Consider the following 19,070-nt stretch of genomic DNA (forward strand, 5'->3'; position numbering starts at 1 on the left):
AGTTGAAATGATTATCTTGATACATCAGATCAAAAAGATTACCTCAAAGATCAAGTTAAACTCCATGCTCATTATCAATTCAACTCGAAATAGGGGGGTTCACAATTGAAATTTACAAAACTTTGGGACACATTCTAAGGTGTTTATGAACATTTTTTAAAAAAATTGATAAGTTGCACTGATTGATCTGTATCACCTGCTACTGTGCATTTTCCCAAAATTTTAAAATTTTGTTCATAAAGGCCTTAAATTTGCCTCCAAAGTTTAGTAAAATTCAATTGTGAACCCCCCTAATAAGAAGTATATCAAACTCTCAGGCACATTTGTAAATCACTACTATTATCATTATAGTCATCACTTTACAAATATATCTGCCTTAAGGTAAAGGCATTTTCTCTTATTCTTTTTATGGTTTTTATGGTATAACTTGTATCCAACATAGCCTTAAACTTATGTAAGAAATATACCTTAAGTTTCCAATTTCTTTCAGGGAGTGGTATTGCACTGGATGTGTCTCTAAGAGCACATCTAGCTGTTGGGTATGACGAACTTAACACATGTCACTCTTTTTAGGTGGCCTATTGCAGCATGGTGCAAAGTGTCCCTTGCGCGAAGTGCGAGCCTCAAAAGGATGCAAGAGTCCCTGCGGGACGGCGCCCTCCCTACAAAAACAGAAGGACTTTGGTTATTAGTGGGTAGGAGTGTAGTTGAGGAGTTTGTCAACAATGTCTGATGTCCACCGTGACGTTTGCGCGAACGTGAGGTTGGAAAATGATTGGAGGACGCCCTCCCGCAGATACCCTCCTTTGGAGGGTCCCTGCGGGCCAGCGTCCCCCCTGCACAAACGAAAGGTTTGTTGTGCCTGTCTTTGAGCAAGAGTGAGGTAATGATGATACTTTCAGTGGGATTTCATCAAAACCATTTGAGATTTGAGGGTGTGTTAAACACAAGCAACAAGTCTAAGAGAACAGTGAGATGAGCAAAAATCAAGAAAAAGATGAGACAAGGGACCTGTGGTTTTTATTAGAGATACTTGAGCGGACCAAGATAATGTGGATACTTTTGATTAGAGAATCTTACAAGCAAACAGGCCAACTATACAAATTATCTTGTAGTTTAAGCTACTGCGTATCACTACATAAAATTGTGAGTTCACTTGAATATGAAACAAGGAAAACTGTTGTTAAGGACCATAAGCTTGGCTGCAAGTTCGCCTTTATGGTTCTGGAACTACATACCCGCGGTGCACAGGGATGTTAGGAAGATTGGCTCCAAAGACTTTCCCAAGACCTTGACGGACTATGTCTCCCGTCTCAGGGTTCATCTCAAGAATTCTCATCCCGGCGTTATGATGTGACCAAAACTTTCCTAGAGATTTGTCAGGCCATCTTGAATTTCGAAGGTCAGTGTTATGCTGTGCAGCCCAATGAATTTGGCTGATAGCCAGCGTGCTGCACTGCGATTCTATTGTCAACATTTGCGCTTCTAACTCTGCGAGTGTCGTCTCTGCTCGTACAAATGTTTCTGCTGTCTGGTCCGAAGCAATTTCCGGATATTGGATCATTACTTTATCGTTCACCGGAAAGACGATGATGGGTAGTTGGGCGCCGAGTTGGTGAGTACAGGCCGCATTGATCATCTTTGCTGTTTCTGAAGTTTGAATGCGGGTCGTTTTTGGATCGCTTGACATGTAGTTTGTATAGTATGCCGTCCAGTGACTGTTGTCCGATTTTTTTGTATCCACAACCAGCTTGATATTATATTTCCGCAGGTGTTGCAGTTCTGCGATAGCTTCATTCTCGCCTGTTTTTCCCTTCAACGCGGTTTTCACATCTTCCAGAGACAAAAGTTGGGTCCTGACGTCGCGGCTGGCGGCCTTAGTTGGGTTACTTATCGAAAAAAACACCTTGAGATATTGAGGATCATCGGCCGATCCGATAACCATGTACGGAAATCGGTTGATTTGATCATTCTTATCGATCCGGCTGATGCTATCAATCGGAGCAACGCTACGACCCATTCCCCAGACATGGGTGGAGGTGCAAAGCAAAGCAACAACCAAGAATCGGGAAAACATGATCTATCGCGCCGCCTGGTTGGAATTTCTGGAGGGTATCGAGGTGTTAACTATTGTACCCACTGCATGCATGTGTTGAGAGTGATTTGTCATTGAGCGTACTGGACGGGTGGCAAACGTGTCTTGGTAGGTCTCGACCGTCTCAGTAAGCAAAAAACAACTAGAAAAGAAAATCACGATATGTTAGTCGAGATGGAACGACTCCACATGACGTCGAAAGAGACCTCACCGGCAAGGCCAATTCCTCAGGTCCAGATTGCAGTGGTGCAAATGGTGAAGTCCCGATTGCAGTGATGCAGATGTAAATAAAGATGTTGAAACAAAAGTGTCAAACAATCGCTAGGTTAGGAGTTCCCTGGCTATTGCCTGAAGCTGGTTTCTTTGCGTCGATAGGTCAGAAGGAATTTTGCTTAAAAAATGTGTATTTTCGCTCAGGATGGTGGGATAATTCCGGGGTATCTTGGTGGCAGCGTGTTAAATATGCACGAATCCCATGACCAGGATCCTCCAAGAATGACAGCAAGTCTGGACATACGTTGGGCCAGTTTCAAGCCCTAATGGTCGGACGACTGGTAATACGTATTTTGTGCATGGCACAAAGCCCAAAGGTGTTTCACTGTGGCGTGTACATACAGAGGCCCAGGACCTAGCAGTAGCCACTCCCTGACAAGTTTGAGTGGCAATCGGGATGCTTTCAGGGTGCACTTGAGAATGCTATTTCATTTTATCAGGATGGAAGCATCGGCCTACTCACCAGGGGTACTTTGCTACGGAAGCCCAGGACGGACAATCCAAGCGTGCATTGCATTTCCTGAGGTGAGGTAGTACTGGTGTCGGCGGTGTTGTCGTTGACCGACGATGGGAGGTGAGCTGGTGAACGTATCATCCCAGGTAAAACTCGGGTGAACCTGGCTGGGGTGTCACTAATTTTTACACCATGATGCAAATTCCAGCGCACCTGTTGTACTTGCAAATTTGAGCGGTCCTAGTAGAACCAAGCCTGTGGGAATATGCTTTATTTACATGACTGGGGCCCACAACGATGGTTGCTTCGCGTTCAGGACATCTGCGTCTGACATACTCACATTCCTGTTTGTCCCTTTGAAAATTATGAACTATTTCATGAGCTCTTTTTTCTTCCATTCAATCAATCAATCAAAAAAAAAAAAAAACAGAATAGTAAAAGCAATTCGAAATAGAAGGATAGAGGAGAGGAAAAGAATTAAGTAAGATCCCAGACGCCCAGAAGATAGTTGATTCTGATCAAGAACAGTTCGACGGCCATGATCAAGCTATCTTTGACCACGGACAGTTTTGAGCCTTGGATTTCTTCCCATTGGATCGGGACTTCGACGATTGGGATCCGCGGCTCCTTGATCAACTTAGCCCTCAACAACAGCTCCACATCAAAAATCCTAGAAAGCAACCCCCACGCACGCGAGGGAAGAGCATCAGCACAAATAAGGCGAGGATGGGGTGGGGAGGGGAGGGAGGAGGGCAGACGGACCATCCTTCGACATGGAGACCTTCGACGACCCGGATCGCAGTCGCCCGCGTCATCAGTTTGAAGCCACATTGCGTATCCCGAATGTCTTGTAGTCCTAGGATGAAGAGGTAAAGATGGAAGCAATTCATCAAGAAGTTGCGGAACTTGGTCCTCGAGACTACCGTCGGACTAGACACCAGGTGGGCTCGGGAGCCAATCGCCATCCCGTACTGCTCTCCTCCCCCCTTCTCCCTCTTCGTCGTCGTTGTTGTTTCTGCGGTGGTGGTGGTGGCTGTTCTTGTTGGTCCGCTCTGGGTGCTTGGGATCTGAATCGTCTTCAAGTTCTTGATCAGTTTCGTTAGGTCTGAAAATTTCGTCGCTCCGTCCGCGTCGACAAAAAGAACCAGCTCTCCCCTAGAATGCAATATTCCCTATAGATTTTTTTTTTAAAAAAAAAAAGTAAGGTGACAGTTGTTTTGCTATCTGGAAGGAAAGGGCGGGTACTGACATGCCGAACAGCCCCACCTTTACCTCTGTTCTTTCCAAGCCTGATTACACGAACTTGAGAGTCGGGATGATTGTCCGTTTTTGCAGCATGAGAGAGGGACAATTGGAGGGCTTTTTGGACGGTTCGATCGGACGATCCGTCGTCGATGATGAGAACCTCATAGGAGCGAACCAAACTGGCGTCGTCGTGATTAACAGAGGGCGTGTCTCGCGGGTCGTTCGAGGCATCTTTAGACAACCGTGTCACTTTGCTTCTGCTTTCTTCGAGCCATTCGAGCGCTTCAGTGAGTCCTTTCTCGAGCCGACTTTCTTCGTTGTATGCCGGCACGACCACCGATAGCTCGACACTTGCCGGACCGCTCTTGATCGAATCTAGTCTATCCCCCGGCCTTTCTCCTCCATTCGACGCTGACAAATAGTATAGCGATTCCAATGTCGGCGGCGCTGGTTTGTGGGATACTTTTTTTAAGATTACGATCTATCATCCATCCATCCCCATCATAAAAATAAATTCATCTACATCAGCTTCGTATCAAATCAACAACAACAAAATCACACACGGGCTGTTTTCATATTCTTTGGAATTTTTGTCTTGTTATTTTCAACATCAACTAATGTTTATAATGGAGAAAAGAGCGAGACGACGAGCCCGAGAAGATGAAGACTCACCAGCAAGAAGTAAAGCGGAGGAAGAGAAAGAAAGAACCACAGCAGAAATCCCCACATGTAATCCTGAGCTTGTTAGTCGAAAAACGTCCGGTGCCGTTAGTAGCGAAAAATGAGAGCGCTGTCGGTCGTATTCGATCGAATGAGTGAGTGTTGTTGTTGAGAGAAGCGAAGAAGGTTTATGCAGGACATCAATGACAAAACACATATTTCTTCCGGCCGATCGTGTTTGGGGCCCTGCTTCGCCGCGGCCGGGCCCGGGAGGGGCCTGGACAAGTTCGCCGGGCCGAAGTCAGCCGACACACGCCTTGCACACACCACGGCGCGGTTTGGATGTTTTCATGGTGATGCACCTTTTTAACGCTCACTTTGAGATCATCCCTCCAGCAAGAATGAGAAACGAAGACCCATAGACGTGGTGGAGACGCGTTCTTGCCATCCGATCTTGACAGGATTTTGCTGTTGGACATTCGGTCCATGACACACTGCCCAACCCCACAAAATTTTCGCCCCTCCCACCCGCCCAGCGGCTGTGTGCTCTGACCTGGTTAATACGGCAAGGTGCCTGGCTCAGAGAACAACCCCCAGCTGGTTGGTGCTAGCCGAACTGAGCCTCTCGTACGCAGAGGGGGGTCCGGGGGACCCCCTCCTCGCGTCCCAAAGCAAAGAGGTCACGCGCGCCACGGTGGATAACCTGAATGTCCACTATCCTCGGCAAAGGCTCCAATCCCGGAGACGAGAGTATTCAAGAAGGGCAGAGTGAAGTTCGCCTCTCCAAACCGTACCAAACCCTGCGCTCGGGGAGCATCACCATGTGCTCTCGGATTGGCGCAAACGGAGAGATACAAGAAAATTTCGCGGGGGACAAAGCTCGTCCGCGGGCGGGGTCACTTTGGCGGACTTGGCGCCTCGGAATTTGTACCCGTCCTGATCGAAATTAGCATTTTGTTTCAATGTCTTCCTCCTGAATCTTATTTTGGCTCTAGTTCCTGTAAAGTATAGCATTTTGCAGTCTGTAAACCTAGAACAACTTAAAAACAGAGGATTGTCTCAATGATGGCCCGCTATGCTGCCACTGGCATCAGCTTGATGAAGCGCAGAATAATTTGACCAACAGGTCACGGCGTCCCTTTTGAATTTTGATGGCTTTGATCTAGCGCTGCATGGTCCTTGTCAAGGGGGCTTCTGGGCTAATTGGCAGCGCTTTTGAGCGGGGTCTTGACGCTTGCAAGAAGATCTATCCAATCCGCTGACACTCGGAGGGTTGGGGAGGGGGGAGGCCGCGGATAGTTCCGCGGCGTGTGGGAGACCTATTTACTTGTTCAGCAAACAGGTGAATAAAAATGGTTTCACCATTTGTTTGCCTAGGGTAACCCGAGAGCTATCTGTATAACTCTCCAAGTTACCCGAGTTTGGGATAAGGGAATAGTCTCCTCTCTCTTCTCCCCTACGTCCTTTTGGTTCACCTTTTTAGGTACCAAGGCGTAGTTGGGGAGCAAGAGAGGTGAGGAGATGCCTCACGTCCCCTAGCGGGTTTCGTGACGTGTCTCCTCCTTGAGATCTCCTAGCAAGAAGGTCTGAGCCCGACCCATCACTCCAGGTGCCTGGAGCCTGCTCAGACTGTCTCTCCCTTATCCTATTTTGACAGTTGTCTGAGGAAAAACTAACCCTCCCCTCAAGGGCCTGGAGTTTTGCGTGCCTGGTCGCGCGTTTCTATTATGAGTTCAGGGAGTCGGAGCTTCTCCCTGACTGTGGGGGTTGCATCTCTCAATTTCATTGCAATCACTCTGTTGTTTGACTAATTAACTCCTCGAGATCTCTTGGTACCTCAATGCGCAACTGGTCTCTGTGTCTGTGCACTGCAAAAAAAACTTGGTCAACTGCTTGCAGTTGACATGCAGGATACTCAAGCCAAGCTACCATTGTAACTCCACCTGAATGCACAAGTGCCTTTGTTGGCACAGTCACTGTGCAAGGTGCACAGTGACTGTGCATTGAAGCTTTGGTTGAGTCAAACCTTGGGTAAGGCTGGTGTAACACCACAAGCTTCCTCAGAGTTACCGCATGTCAACTGCTCACAGTTGACACAGTTTTTTTTGCAGTGTGTGACCTTGCCGGATCCCTCTAGAGAGCGAGTCTGCCCTGTTCTCTGCCGAAATCACTCGTTTTGCCACTAGGTTGATTTGGTGTCTGATCAGCATAGCTTGTATCTTTTTCCATTCTTTGTTCACGAACTTGTCCTTCAACTTTTGCTTTAAGATCACGCTCTCAGTCGTGGTATTGTCGGTCCAGACAATGAAAGTCTTTCCGGCCCTTGCGCCAAGCTTAAGGAGCATCAATAGGCCGAGTCGTACGGCGACGGTTTCCAGTCTTGATACACGTTCTTCTTCCTTATTCTCTATCAGTCCGCGGTCTAGCTCTTCTATCGATCTAAGGCGGAATTGGGCCCAGCGGCGTCCGATGAGCACTCCAATGCCGTATCCCGTCAAGGCGTCTCCTACCCACCCGATTTCTGTCGGGTCTTGCCGCGCAATCAACCTGGTAGGGGTGAACTCCTTGAGTGTTGTAAACCAGACGTGTAGGTCTTCCTCAGCGTCCTTTGGTATCGGTCTCCTAGTTTCCCGGTGGACCCAATCCTTTAGCCACCGGTAGATTCCGCATAAGTAGCATCTCAGCTGCGGAAGCATATACGACACGTGGTTAAGCCTACCGGCAATAACCTCCACCTCGTTGTACAAGAAGTTGGCCCCTATTTCGAGGAAATGTTGTATCTGATTAACCCGTTTCTCTAGTTTCTTCTCCGGCAGTCGCACTGTTTTTTCTGTGCCATTCCAAATAAACCCGACGTATTTCTGTTCGGTTAAGAAAGGGGAGTACTTCTCCTTGTTTGTCTTGACCCCGAGTTTGTCTGATCTCTTCACTACATCCGTCATCAATGTGGTGGAGTAAGGCCGTTTCACGAATAGGTTATCGTCGACCCACCGGAAAACGTTCAAGACATCAAATTCTGCAAGCATTATCTTTTTCCAGGCGTCCGCCGGTCGGCCAAATGATCCGCAGCCTGCGACCCCTCCGAAAGTGATTCTAGTGTCTAAGAGTAGCTTGTCATCGAAATCTTGTACCATCAGGTACGGCCACTGGTGAGGAGCTGTTGGGATTTGGCAATATGCCTTCTCCCAGTCAAACAGCGCCAGTAAGACTGGTCCTTTTACATTCTTCAGGAAGTTGGCTACGACGTTGAAGTCGTCCCAGGTTGTGGCGAAGTCGTCTGCGTCTACAAACGAGTTCACCGACGGTATATCTCCTTTACTGTGCGGGAACGAGAGGTCGTTTATCGGCCGTAGGGATCCGTCCCCGTTTATGACTGCGCCTAGCGGGTTGGTCCGAAAGAAATCAAAACGTTCTGCTACTTGTTCGTAGGTGAACGGGCCAAACATTCGTTTTGCGTCCAGTTCTTTCTGGATGGATTCTTTTATTTTTTGTTCCGCCAGCTCTGCCGACGTATGGTTAGGCGGTGTAAAAAAGGGGGGGTTACCGGGGAGTCGATGTCTCGGTATCCCTTGGTCGAACCCGTTGAGGAACCCGTCCAGCACATCCTGGTATTCTGGTAACAGGCCTGCTTGTTGGAGGGCCGCTTTCCACGCGACCAAATCCATCTCGCAGGAGACCGTTGAAGGCCACAGTGCCATTGTGGTAGGTTGGGCTTGAGGTCTTGGCATACCTTGCCGAGGTGTGGGGTAAGTTCCCTCTGGTTTGACCAACGTCTCACTGCTACCATATGAAAGGAGAAGGGCCATCATCGTCAGATTCCGGTCACCTAGTGTCTGCTCTTTCCTTTGAAACTCTGAATTCGGCATATAGTGTCTTATTTGCTCATATGTAGAAAAGTCACATCTCACAAGGCCACACCATCATATTACCGGGACTTTGGTTTGTCCGACCAGAGAATGAAGGAAAACAAAATTCTTAAAAATTAAAAATTAAGGGAAACCCGGCTAACTAGTACTGCTTCCCTCTCCCTTGCCCATCGTTATTGCCGGTCCCTCTGCTGCCGCTGCCACCAGCGGTGCCTCCTGCCCCTCCTCCGCCGTTTCCTCCCCCGTTCGGGCCTCCATCTTGTTCGTAGTGGGGGTTCCACCTGCTGCCTTTATAATTGCTTGACCTTTGTGATTGTTCTTTGGAACTGCTTGGTCCTTTCGGGGCGTCTGTGATCGGTTTGAGGGTGTTTGTCGCGCTTTTCATCGTGGGTTGTTGGAGGTGGAGAGGAATCTTCCCTGAGTGGTCGTCCTTCTTCGTCGTTTGTTGTCCGGTTACCGGGTCCCAGCCTACATGCCTGCAACATCCCACTGCGTACGGGTTGTCGGTGTACTCCGTCTCGCCTGCCCGTACCGCCTTTGCGTGGACGTTGAGGACAATCTCCCGTCTAAATATGGAGATGTTCGCCACCGATACTCCTCCGTTAGGCATCGCCACTCGGTGTGTTAGTGTGTTCGTTTGCACGTGGATGTCGTATCTTAAAGCGGTCATGAAGCCTTCCCGCTTTATGATGCCATCTGCATTCCTCTTGTGGACAATCAACCACGCCACGAGGTTGGAGTGGGATGGGATCTTGCTGACTGCTTCGTAGAAGCCTTGGTGGTTCACCGACCATTCTTGGTAGGTCTGGGTGTACTCGCTTGGGTATGGGTACCCCGTGTACCTATCTTTATCGCCGCTGTCCGATTTTGTTTTCTTTTCGGGCTGGTAGAGGATAGCTCGGTCTTGCCATTCCGCGTTGAAGATCGTCAATGGAAGGGGAGCCCGGAAGGCTAAGAGATTCTGTTCGAAAAAAGGTGTGAAACCAAGGCAATCGTTGGTCGGGACGGCAGCGTCGTCGAAAACCACCACCTCGTTTGGTTGCCTGGTACTGGTGGTCATTTCGTCGAAGTTTCTGACCCGCGAGAGCTTCGCCGATGCCGGGGTCGGAACAACAAAGCCTGGGATTGACGCTAATAAGGTCGTTGGTGTTGGGGTCGGTGATGGGTGTCTGATGATAGCTGGGGTTTGGTGAGTTGAGGGGGGAGGGGGGATGTTCGGGTTGATCGTGGGTTCGACTCGGCGCCCTCCTGAGATGGTCCCGCTGAGTCCCGCACTCATCTGATAGAACAAGAGGGCCTGAGCGTCCTGGCCTTTTTCTTCCGCTGCTTGCCCTTTCTCGAACATTGCCAGTATCGCTTGCTGGACCCTGAGTTGTGTGGTCGGCTCCTTTCCTAGAGCTACCCCGTCCCCGTTCACTACCGGATCATCTGCTAAACGGTGTAAGCGTCGCAGAATCTCTCAGTTTCATTCCTTAATCGCATTCCTGGATGGCATTCCTTCGGGGTGTTGGCGGCTTACCTTGTCTATTGTTCCCGGTTGTTACGCCCCCCCCTGACAACTCCCATATATCCTGCTGCTCCTCTAGTTCCTCCTCATTTCCTCCCCCCGTTCCTCCCGTTCCTCCTCTCGTCTTCTCTCCCTGTCCCACCTCTTCTGGGACCCTCGATGCACTCCGTGTCGCGATGCGTCTCGTTGGTTGAGATACCGTGACTTTCTTCGACTTCTTGGGTGCTGGGCCCGTTGTCTTCTTAGGTTCGATGCCCGGTGGTGCCACTACCCACCAGGAAAAGTTTGGTGTCAGCTGGGGGCAGGTGACGTGAAGGAACAATGCTTGAAACTGTGGCGCAATTCTGGCGCAACTGTCGTGCTATGCTGCTCACCCTGCTGTATGCATTTGCAGCTATGTAGACTGCAGGCTGCGCAAGACTACTGAACTTGGCTCAGGACATATGTAGGCCCCTTCGTTCGAAATTCGAATGTTGATCAACATCCTCATCCGCGCAATCATGCCTTCACGTCACCTGCCCCCAGTTGACATGAAAATTTTCCTGGTGACCTCCGCTCGCTCTACCTGGATTGCCGTTGGGTCTTGGGTTTGAGTCGGACCTGATTGTTCGCCTGTCGAGAGTTCTCCCGTCTCTTGTCCTGCGTTGTCCCTTGTGTCGAGGTTCGCTGCTTCTTTTACGGCTGCTGTGGCCGCTTGAATATTCAGCATCTCGTCAGTTAGCTTCCTGGATGTTTATTGGAACCTTGACCTGGTGATGCGGAAAATTTTCTCCCAAACGGCGAGGATCCAAAACGGCGAGTCGATACCGGCTGATGGCGGTGTCGCACGGTTCCGGGTAGGTAGACCTTGGCCGGTACCGGTTGCGCTTCGATCGCTTAGGTTTGGCCGCTCGACTGCTGCGGCTTGGTCCCGCAGCTCATGGTGGTTCCCGCCGGAGGAGGCGTTCCACCCCTCGCGCTAGCGCTCGTCTTAGCGCGCTCGAGGGTCTGGGTGCCTCTGCCGTTTGCGCTTCTTGGACTCCGCCCATCTCCCACTACGCTCCCGATAAGCAGCCAGGAAATACTTGTTGGCCACATTGAGGATGATTATACTGTTCAAGCTGGGGAATGTGAACAATCTAGTTTCAGCTTTTTCATATTTTGTGATGAGCCGGTTTCATCAGTCGTTTACTCTTTATTCAATGACAATACCACTTGGGAAGATATAAGGTTGGTCCAATTTTTTATTCCTTTTAATGATCCTGAGGCATAAATTTGATAAATACATATAATAAAATGGTGATGTTACAAGGGACAGATTGAGGTTAACAGACAGCATAACATAAATTCAAGAGTATCATGTGGTAATATTATACTGAGAACCGGGAGGGAATAAAGAAAGATTTCAAAAACTCTTTGGGCCGTTTGATCAAGTACCGCTTCCATCTGAAGCTTCAGTCTCGGCAAGCTCCTTCAATTGCGCAGGGAGACTGCTCGGGTTGAACACCATTCCCCGTCGACGATCAGACGATGTTGGTGGTGGAGTAGGATGAAGGGCTGAGGTTTGGGCCGTCGGAAGCTCGGGATTTGGCGGGCTGTCATCGGGTGGACTGATGGCCATGCGGAGAAATCCGTGGGGCGGACGAATTTGAATCTTCCATTTTGGCTTCTTCGTTGGCTTGGGAGGCTGGCTAGGCTTGACTAATTGCACGAGGGTAGTGCTATATAACCAAATAATATAATGAATATCAAGAAAATTTCATCGTGGATGAAGCTCCAGGAGGGCCAGAAAGTCTCTCTATTTTCACTTACCTCATGTCGCGTGAAGAGGATGGCAAGGCCACCTCGCCAGTTTTGATGATCAGGAGCGGGCTGGCGACTCGAGTGCGATCGGAATCAGAAGAATAGACAGTTGAGACGCGTGGGTAGGCGTGAATTGATGAATGTGGGCCGCGGTTTGGTCCATGGCCGGGGGAGTTCAGTCGTTCAAGACCAGCCGAGTAAAGGTAGTATTCTTGGTCGTCGGGGACGCGGACTTCATTCCCATCCGGGCTGGGAGCTTCCATCGAGGAGAGAAATTCTTCAAGAAGGTCCTCTGGTCTTCCGCAACAGTGAAAGGATTCATCAGAGTCGGAGTCATCCTCCTGGCGCATCTTGCCCTTGATCAAATGCATTTTGGTGGATTCAGATAGTCTTTTTGGATTTAGTGATGCGGTACTAGAGAGTAAGATGGGAGTGGTTTTTGGGACGCCGAGCAGTTGAGTTTAGAGCGTGCTATTCTTCGCCACTCTGGGTGTAAATGATCTTTATGTGAGGGGAACAAAGGGATCAAATAGCAATCGCGGTATCGTAGAGTAACAAACTGGGTGCTCAGCCTCTACTAAACAGAGAGAAAATTTAGTTGCGGTTTATTGAGGTTCGAAACAAAGGCACATAGAAACAATTGCCAACGGCCCAACGGCTGAGCATTTTCTATTGAGACAACTTTTTTTTCTTGTTGGCTGTACTTCTATACGTTAATCACAACGAATATTGGTCCATTTCCAGCTTATATAGAGCTAACACACCGCACAAAAATATTGCTAGTCTCAAGAGGATTTTTAATGCTTTAGAAAGGCTTCTTGGACCAGTGATTTCAGGTTCTTGCCCAAGATAGAGAGTCGAAAAGGACAAATGCCACCAACTCTCGAGCGTGGTAAGGATTTACCGGTTGCACTCCTCGTTTAATGTAATATTGTGATGCCGCTACCACCCGCTGCTTCGATATTCTTCTTCATTGCATCTTTTGACCACTGCACCTTTGCCGTGCGGCCCTCTTGAAGCCCAACAAATCCCTGCCTCGTAGTGTCCCGCCACCCTGTGATTCATTGCTTATAGATCAAGCCCGCCAAGGTGACATATCAGGCCGCGCCAAAGAATGTGCCCTAGAAGACTAATGGATCGGTAGTTGCTAGTGGCGATATGACAAGTTTGGTAAAACATGCCCTCAAAGCTGGTAATCATTTTGCGCGGTGGTTTAGTTCTATTTAATCTGGAAATCTACCGATATTTTTCGTGAGCAGTACAGCCAACAAGAAAAAAAGTTGTCTCAATAGCCGAAAATGCTCAGCCTTTGGGCCGTTGGCAATTTTTTCTACGTGCCTCTGTTTATAACCTTAATAAAACACGACTAAATTTGCTCTCTGTTTAGTAGAGGCTGAGCACCCAGTTTGTCACTCTACGATACCGCAATTGTTATTTGATCCCTTTGTTCCCCTCACATCAAGATCATTTACACCCAGAGTGGCGAAGAATAGCACGCTCTAAACTCATCTTCTCGGCGTCCCAAAAACCACTCTCATCTTGGTCTCTAGTACCGCTTCACTAAATCCAAAAAAACTGTCTGAATCCACCAAAATGCACTTGATCAAGGGCAAGATGCGCCAGGAGGATGACTCCGACTCTGATGAATCCTTTCACTGTTGCGGAAGGCCAGAGGACCTTCTTGAAGAATTTCTCTCCTCGATGGAAGCTTCCAGCCCGGATGGGAATGAAGTCCGCGTCCCCGATGACCAAGAATACTACCTTTACTCGGCTGGTCTTGAACGACTGAACTCCCCCGGCAATGGACCAAACCCCGGCCCGCATTCATCAATTCACGCCTACCCACGCGTCTCAACTGTCTATTCTTCTGATTCCGATCGCACTCGAGTCGCCAGCCCGCTCCTGATCATCAAAACTGGCGAGGTGGCCTTGCCATCCTCTTCACGCGACATGAGGTAAGTGAAAATAGAGAGACTTTCTGGCCCTCCTGGAGCTTCATCCACGATGAAATTTTCTTGATATTCATTATATTATTTGGTTATATAGCGATACCCTCGTGCAATTAGTCAAGCCTAGCCAGCCTCCCAAGCCAACGAAGAAGCCAAAATGGAAGATTCAAATTCGTCCGCCCCACGGATTTCTCCGCATGGCCATCAGTCCACCCGATGACAGCCCGCCAAATCCCGAGCTTCCGACGGCCCAAACCTCAGCCCTTCATCCTACTCCACCACCGACATTCTCTGATCGTCGACGGGGAATGGTGTTCAACCCGAGCAGCCTCCCTGCGCAATTGAAGGAGCTTGCCGAGACTGAAGCTTCAGATGGAAGCGGTACTTGATCAAACGGCCCAAAGAGTTTTTGAAATCTTTCTTTATTCCCTCCCGGTTCTCAGTATAATATTACCACATGCTACTCTTGAATTTATGTTATGCTGTCTGTTAAATCAACCTCAATCTGTCCCTTGTAACATCACCATGAACAAACGGCCCACCCTCAGGCTCTTGGATATTTCTACTTTCTGTTGTGCTCTTTTTCAAATCCATCCGAAGCTTTCCCCTGTAGTTTCACTATCATATTGTATGTATTTATCGATACTGTGCAGCTCGAATTAGTACCATCAAAAGGAATAAAAATTGCACCAATCTTGTATCTTACCCAGTGATATGTTAATTGAATAAAAATTATGTTGGCTTTGAAAGTGCAGCCTCCGTTGTGAGAGAAATATGCCATATAGAGATAGGAAGAAAGAGTCGAAGGCAAGGGCCTATGATCCGACGGATTACCAATTTGGAGAGAATCAAAAAATCAGACGAAGCAATAATCACTGTAACAATAAAAGTCTATCAGTGAGATCTTAAAAGGCAGCCCTGCAGGTTTTCTGTCTCACAAATCTGAGGAAAACATCAACCATACATAACACAAGACTCTCTGTGAGAGCCCAAAAAAGCCCAAAAAGCATCCCTGTTGGTTCTCGGTCTTAGAATTTTTCACCAAAAGCACTAGGTTGGTTGTGGATGCTGCTGCATCTGATCGTTGACTTGAGAGATTACTTTACTTTGCTCGTTTGATGTTTTTACTGCATCATGATTACAAATAATTATTATTTAGCAATTGTTTTCAATCCGTTCCTCTTGTATTGTAATTTGGTCATCAAAATTTTCATATTGCAAACCATTAGCAAGCACAAATCGTTATCGTAAAATTATCTCAATGATATATTAGCTAAGCGCAGCTCCGTCAAAATCCGTTAAAATCTCGCAGGACCCCTGCTAGGTGTTGGTGTCTTTGCGCTCAGGATACGCTCACATGCCTAGAAAAACTGGCGGCCGCATTGCATTACAGTGCCACCTAGCGGAAACAAATCTCGGACATCTGTTTTTCTGGACAGTGTTGCTGGTGAAATTTGTTCAGGCTGGAGAATAAGTCTCATCTTGCATCTTCATCTATTGTGATGTGCCTGTAAGGCATGAGAATGTTAGCAGTGAGAGAGATGACATGTTTTGCACCATCAGTGTGACCAAATTTTTCAATCACATGTTGCTTGTTACGGTATGCAAGCGTGATAAGGTCCTGTTTGGCAGCGTCATATTACGCAGCGTAATGTTCAAAATGCAATACCATTACATATTGTAAAAAACATTTTTTAGGATAGGCTTTTGAAAGTGAGCTGTCATAAAGCTTGATAGTTTACTTCCAAAAGATCAGGCCCAAAAATGATGTTTTACATAATGTAAAGGGGCATGCCCCAACTATTTATTGCGTAATAATGACGCTGCCAAACAGGGCCTAAATATTCTGAAGGCAAGTGAAATCCATGTGAAACCCCCTTTTTTGCGGTAAGGATTTTGACATGTCACAAAAAATGCATTACGGTTGATTATGAACAAATACTCTTTATTCACCAATATCTCGTGACCAGATGGATGTGATGTTCTTGGTCCCTGATGGTACAAATCTGTTGCAAGCCACCTTCATACATGATAGAAACATATGCACTGTAAAAACCAACTGGGCACACTGGATTAGACAATTCTCATGATCTGAAAGGCATTCACAGGGCCTTTGGGGAAAATACAGAGTAAAAAATGAAATCTCACAATGTTCCTCCCAAGGTGTCTCAGAGGCTTTCCGCAAAAAGCGACGATTGTAGCTTTGAAGCCTCTCCTTTGGAGCCTTGCACTTTGGACCAAGCCCTGCGAAGCGGCTCTAGTTAGAGACAGAGAACCTACCGGGCTCTAGCCTCTCTTCGCAAGACATGGCATGATTGCTCTATTGCCCGGCTGTGTTATCAACGCCGGTGGCCCAGCCCCTCAAGTCCAATATATCAGCAATATTTTGAGGTGCATGCGCAAACGTAAAAAAAAAGCTCGCAGTCATGGGTTTGGGTGGAAAGAGTATTTTGGGTTTTGGAAATTTTGCTGTAAACTGCTGAACTGCTAATGTACATGTTTTCCATTTCGACATCGCATGCAATTGATTGTCTTTGGTAATATAATGCTAAAGAGGGAATTTGCCTCACTTTGAGAGCTTGATCTTGGGTAACCTCTCAAGAAATGATAGTTAATGTAGAAAGTCGTGAAATATAAGTCTTTCGTAAAGCTATTGTTTTTCTGAGGGATCCGAGGAAGATGGAATGTGTGTCGGAGCTTGAACCTGTAGATGCAAGCGCGGGAAGTGGAAACCGAATCGATAGGGTTGAATGTCTGGGAAGTGTTCACCATCCGCAAATTGTCCTGCCCGGCCGGGCAAGGTACCTTTGAAGGAGCAGAGACCACAGCGGCCTCTGATGTCCAGCTTGGTCCGTTTCCAATCTGAGGTGCCGATGGCCCCACGATTCAGTTCCAAGATGTTCGGCTGGAGAGGCTCGGCCGCCTGTAAGGGGGGCTGAAGCAGCGTCAGATCGAGCATCGGTACATGTCCCAAATTGATTGGAATGTTGACGCTCGCTAGGCGCCGCTGGATGATCATGCTGAAGAACGGAGTTTCGAAGAATTGCGGCTCGAAGCACCAGCTTGTTGAGGAAGCGGACCGAGTGAAGCTGAACGACTTGAGTGCATACACCTTCACCGTGATCTTGTTCGGCGAGCCTTCCAGCGGGATGAATTCAAACCGGGCAAGCTTTTTCGGAATGTTCCAGTTGTGTCGACCTGCGCGCAAGCAATTTCAGTCGGGTAGTCAGAATCAACCACCCTCTATCAGAATCTGCGCCAAAATGGCGACTTGCGGACTGACCGTTGAGGATGGAGCCGAGGGTAGAAACATATATTTCGGTTATCCTGAAAACTGGGGAGCGCTTAGAAGACTGCTCTGGAGGCTTGAACACTCCGGGAATGAGTAACAATTCGTCATACGCGCCTGTTGATGAATGCCGAATCAGTTCCTAGTCAAAGGCCATCATCATCTGGTTTTTGCAAAACGGTCTGCAACTGACCAACTGGCGACATGTGGTACCTTAATATTTGTACGCTACCAAAACCACCTCGGAAGCCGTCACTTGGCTGTGATACCTCGCGCGATAGGAGCTCCAAGGAATCTGAATGTGTCGAGTCTGGGCGTTTTGTTTTTTCCCTTTGGTGGTGTTTAAGTCGGTCCAATATTTTTCGCGCTGGACCCAAGATTGATAGAATTATCCACCATCCTTCCCCCTGCAAAAACCACGGCGGAGGTCTGAGTGAAAAAGGAGTATCCTCGTTAGCTAGCATTTCAGTCTTCGCTGGGAGATATTCACACTTCAAACATTGTTGGATTTCCCGCGCGGAATATCCGGCAGCGGTCACGTAATATCCGGTAAATACCCGGAATATCTGGTCGGATTCTCGGATTGGGCTTCCCACTCTCACGCCCATCGGGCCCTGTCTCGCACACATCTCAGATCATGGATGCAAAGCTGCCAACTCTCTTGCATCCATCGGTCCCTGTCTCGCCCGCATCTCAGATTGTGAAACTACACCACAAGAGCGATTTTGGCTCCCTCGGACCGACGACCTGACGCCAAAGGGGCACACGTCGGGCTACCGTGTGAATACAGGGCAGCCCGTCGGCAGGCTCTCGCGACGGTCAGTCCGCCGTACTTCTTTTGGTCAAGATGTACGGCGGACTGACCTAGGTCAAGCCACCGCCGGTCTGCCGGCCTGTTGCCGGCAGGACACTCGGTGGCTCAACCTGGGTCGATCCGTCGCCCGTCTGCCGGTCTGATGCCGGGCGGACTGTCGCTGGCTCGACCCACGCCGGGCTGACTGTCAGCCTGACTGTTAGCCGCCCACTTCCGCACCCGTCAGACTGCCGCCAGGTATTTCCCTGGCGTTCGACGGTTACCCGCTGGGTAACCGACACCCCAGATTGTCGGCAGCCCGACATCCTCACAGGCTGTCGGTCAGCTGCCCAAGGCTGCCCGTCATGTGAACTGGCAGCCCGACCGTATAAGAGTTCTGACGGCAAACCGCTGGGTCTTTGCTGGTCAGCCGCAGGAACATTGAACCGGGCAAAATTCCCGAACTTAACTTAAGTCCCTCCTGGGCGCAAAGCGCCCGCTCCTGCGCCCGGGGAGGGACTTAGTTAAGTTCCCAAAATTCCACAAGTCCCCTCAAGTTCTTCCTCACAACAAACCTTAACAAACCAGATTCATCAGTGAAATACCACCGGTCAAGAAATTTCAGTCTCCCTCACCACCCATCCTTTCCTACCCCCCCCCCCCTCTCGGGAGAGAGAGAGAGTTCCCAGCCAGATGACTATCCAACTGACTCAAAATCGCGCTTGCTGATTGTCTTCCTTAGGATTACGACCGGCTAAGAACCTTGTCCTACATACCCCCAGACCGACATATTCTTGATCTGCTTCAGTCTCACCTCCCCCCCATCATTTGAGAACGTCCGACCAAAACTCAAAGTCACTCACCTAACACCCTTCTCTTCTTCCTCTCTCTCCCCCTCTCTCTCCCACCACCACCGTCACCACAAAAAAAGCCATTGACTGATTGATCATCATCATCCAAAGACCATAAGCAGTACCCTGAGATCTGACACCTTGAGAAGTTACGCAAACGTTGCAAGTGATTGATTGCCATCTAGAGATGCTTGGCTGTGTCAGTCCAGTAGAGGTTTGAGCGTAAGTAATTTATTCTACATTCCTTGTGTCCACAAGCTCTGAACCAACATATATTCACCACAGACAAATCAACCTCTACATGAG

The 19,070-nt window shown here is 48.6% G+C and overlaps 4 protein-coding genes across 4 annotated transcripts; 1 reads left to right on the forward strand and 3 right to left on the reverse strand.

The window, feature by feature from the left end:
- Positions 1 to 3,299: 3,299 nt before the first annotated feature.
- Positions 3,300 to 4,796, reverse strand: PtA15_4A731 (uncharacterized protein; the record flags this gene model as incomplete). The annotated part of the gene is made up of 4 exons (XM_053168645.1): positions 3,300 to 3,492; positions 3,585 to 3,994; positions 4,072 to 4,548; positions 4,740 to 4,796. 4 exons carry the CDS (start codon positions 4,794 to 4,796, stop codon positions 3,300 to 3,302), a joined length of 1,137 nt encoding a protein of 378 aa, XP_053019833.1.
- Positions 4,797 to 11,508: 6,712 nt separating this feature from the next.
- On the reverse strand, positions 11,509 to 12,253 carry PtA15_4A732 (uncharacterized protein; the record flags this gene model as incomplete). Its single annotated transcript, XM_053168646.1, has 2 exons — positions 11,509 to 11,800; positions 11,892 to 12,253. 2 exons carry the CDS (start codon positions 12,251 to 12,253, stop codon positions 11,509 to 11,511), a joined length of 654 nt encoding a protein of 217 aa, XP_053019834.1.
- Positions 12,254 to 13,475: 1,222 nt separating this feature from the next.
- PtA15_4A733 (uncharacterized protein) lies at positions 13,476 to 14,220 on the forward strand (the record flags this gene model as incomplete). Its single annotated transcript, XM_053168647.1, has 2 exons — positions 13,476 to 13,837; positions 13,929 to 14,220. 2 exons carry the CDS (start codon positions 13,476 to 13,478, stop codon positions 14,218 to 14,220), a joined length of 654 nt encoding a protein of 217 aa, XP_053019835.1.
- Positions 14,221 to 16,481: 2,261 nt separating this feature from the next.
- Positions 16,482 to 17,584, reverse strand: PtA15_4A734 (uncharacterized protein; the record flags this gene model as incomplete). The annotated part of the gene is made up of 3 exons (XM_053168648.1): positions 16,482 to 17,029; positions 17,115 to 17,237; positions 17,314 to 17,584. 3 exons carry the CDS (start codon positions 17,582 to 17,584, stop codon positions 16,482 to 16,484), a joined length of 942 nt encoding a protein of 313 aa, XP_053019836.1.
- Between the last annotated feature and the right edge of the window lie 1,486 nt (positions 17,585 to 19,070).

The sequence above is a fragment of the Puccinia triticina genome, chromosome 4A (genome assembly GCF_026914185.1).
Source record: "Puccinia triticina chromosome 4A, complete sequence".
Taxonomy (NCBI): domain Eukaryota; kingdom Fungi; phylum Basidiomycota; class Pucciniomycetes; order Pucciniales; family Pucciniaceae; genus Puccinia; species Puccinia triticina.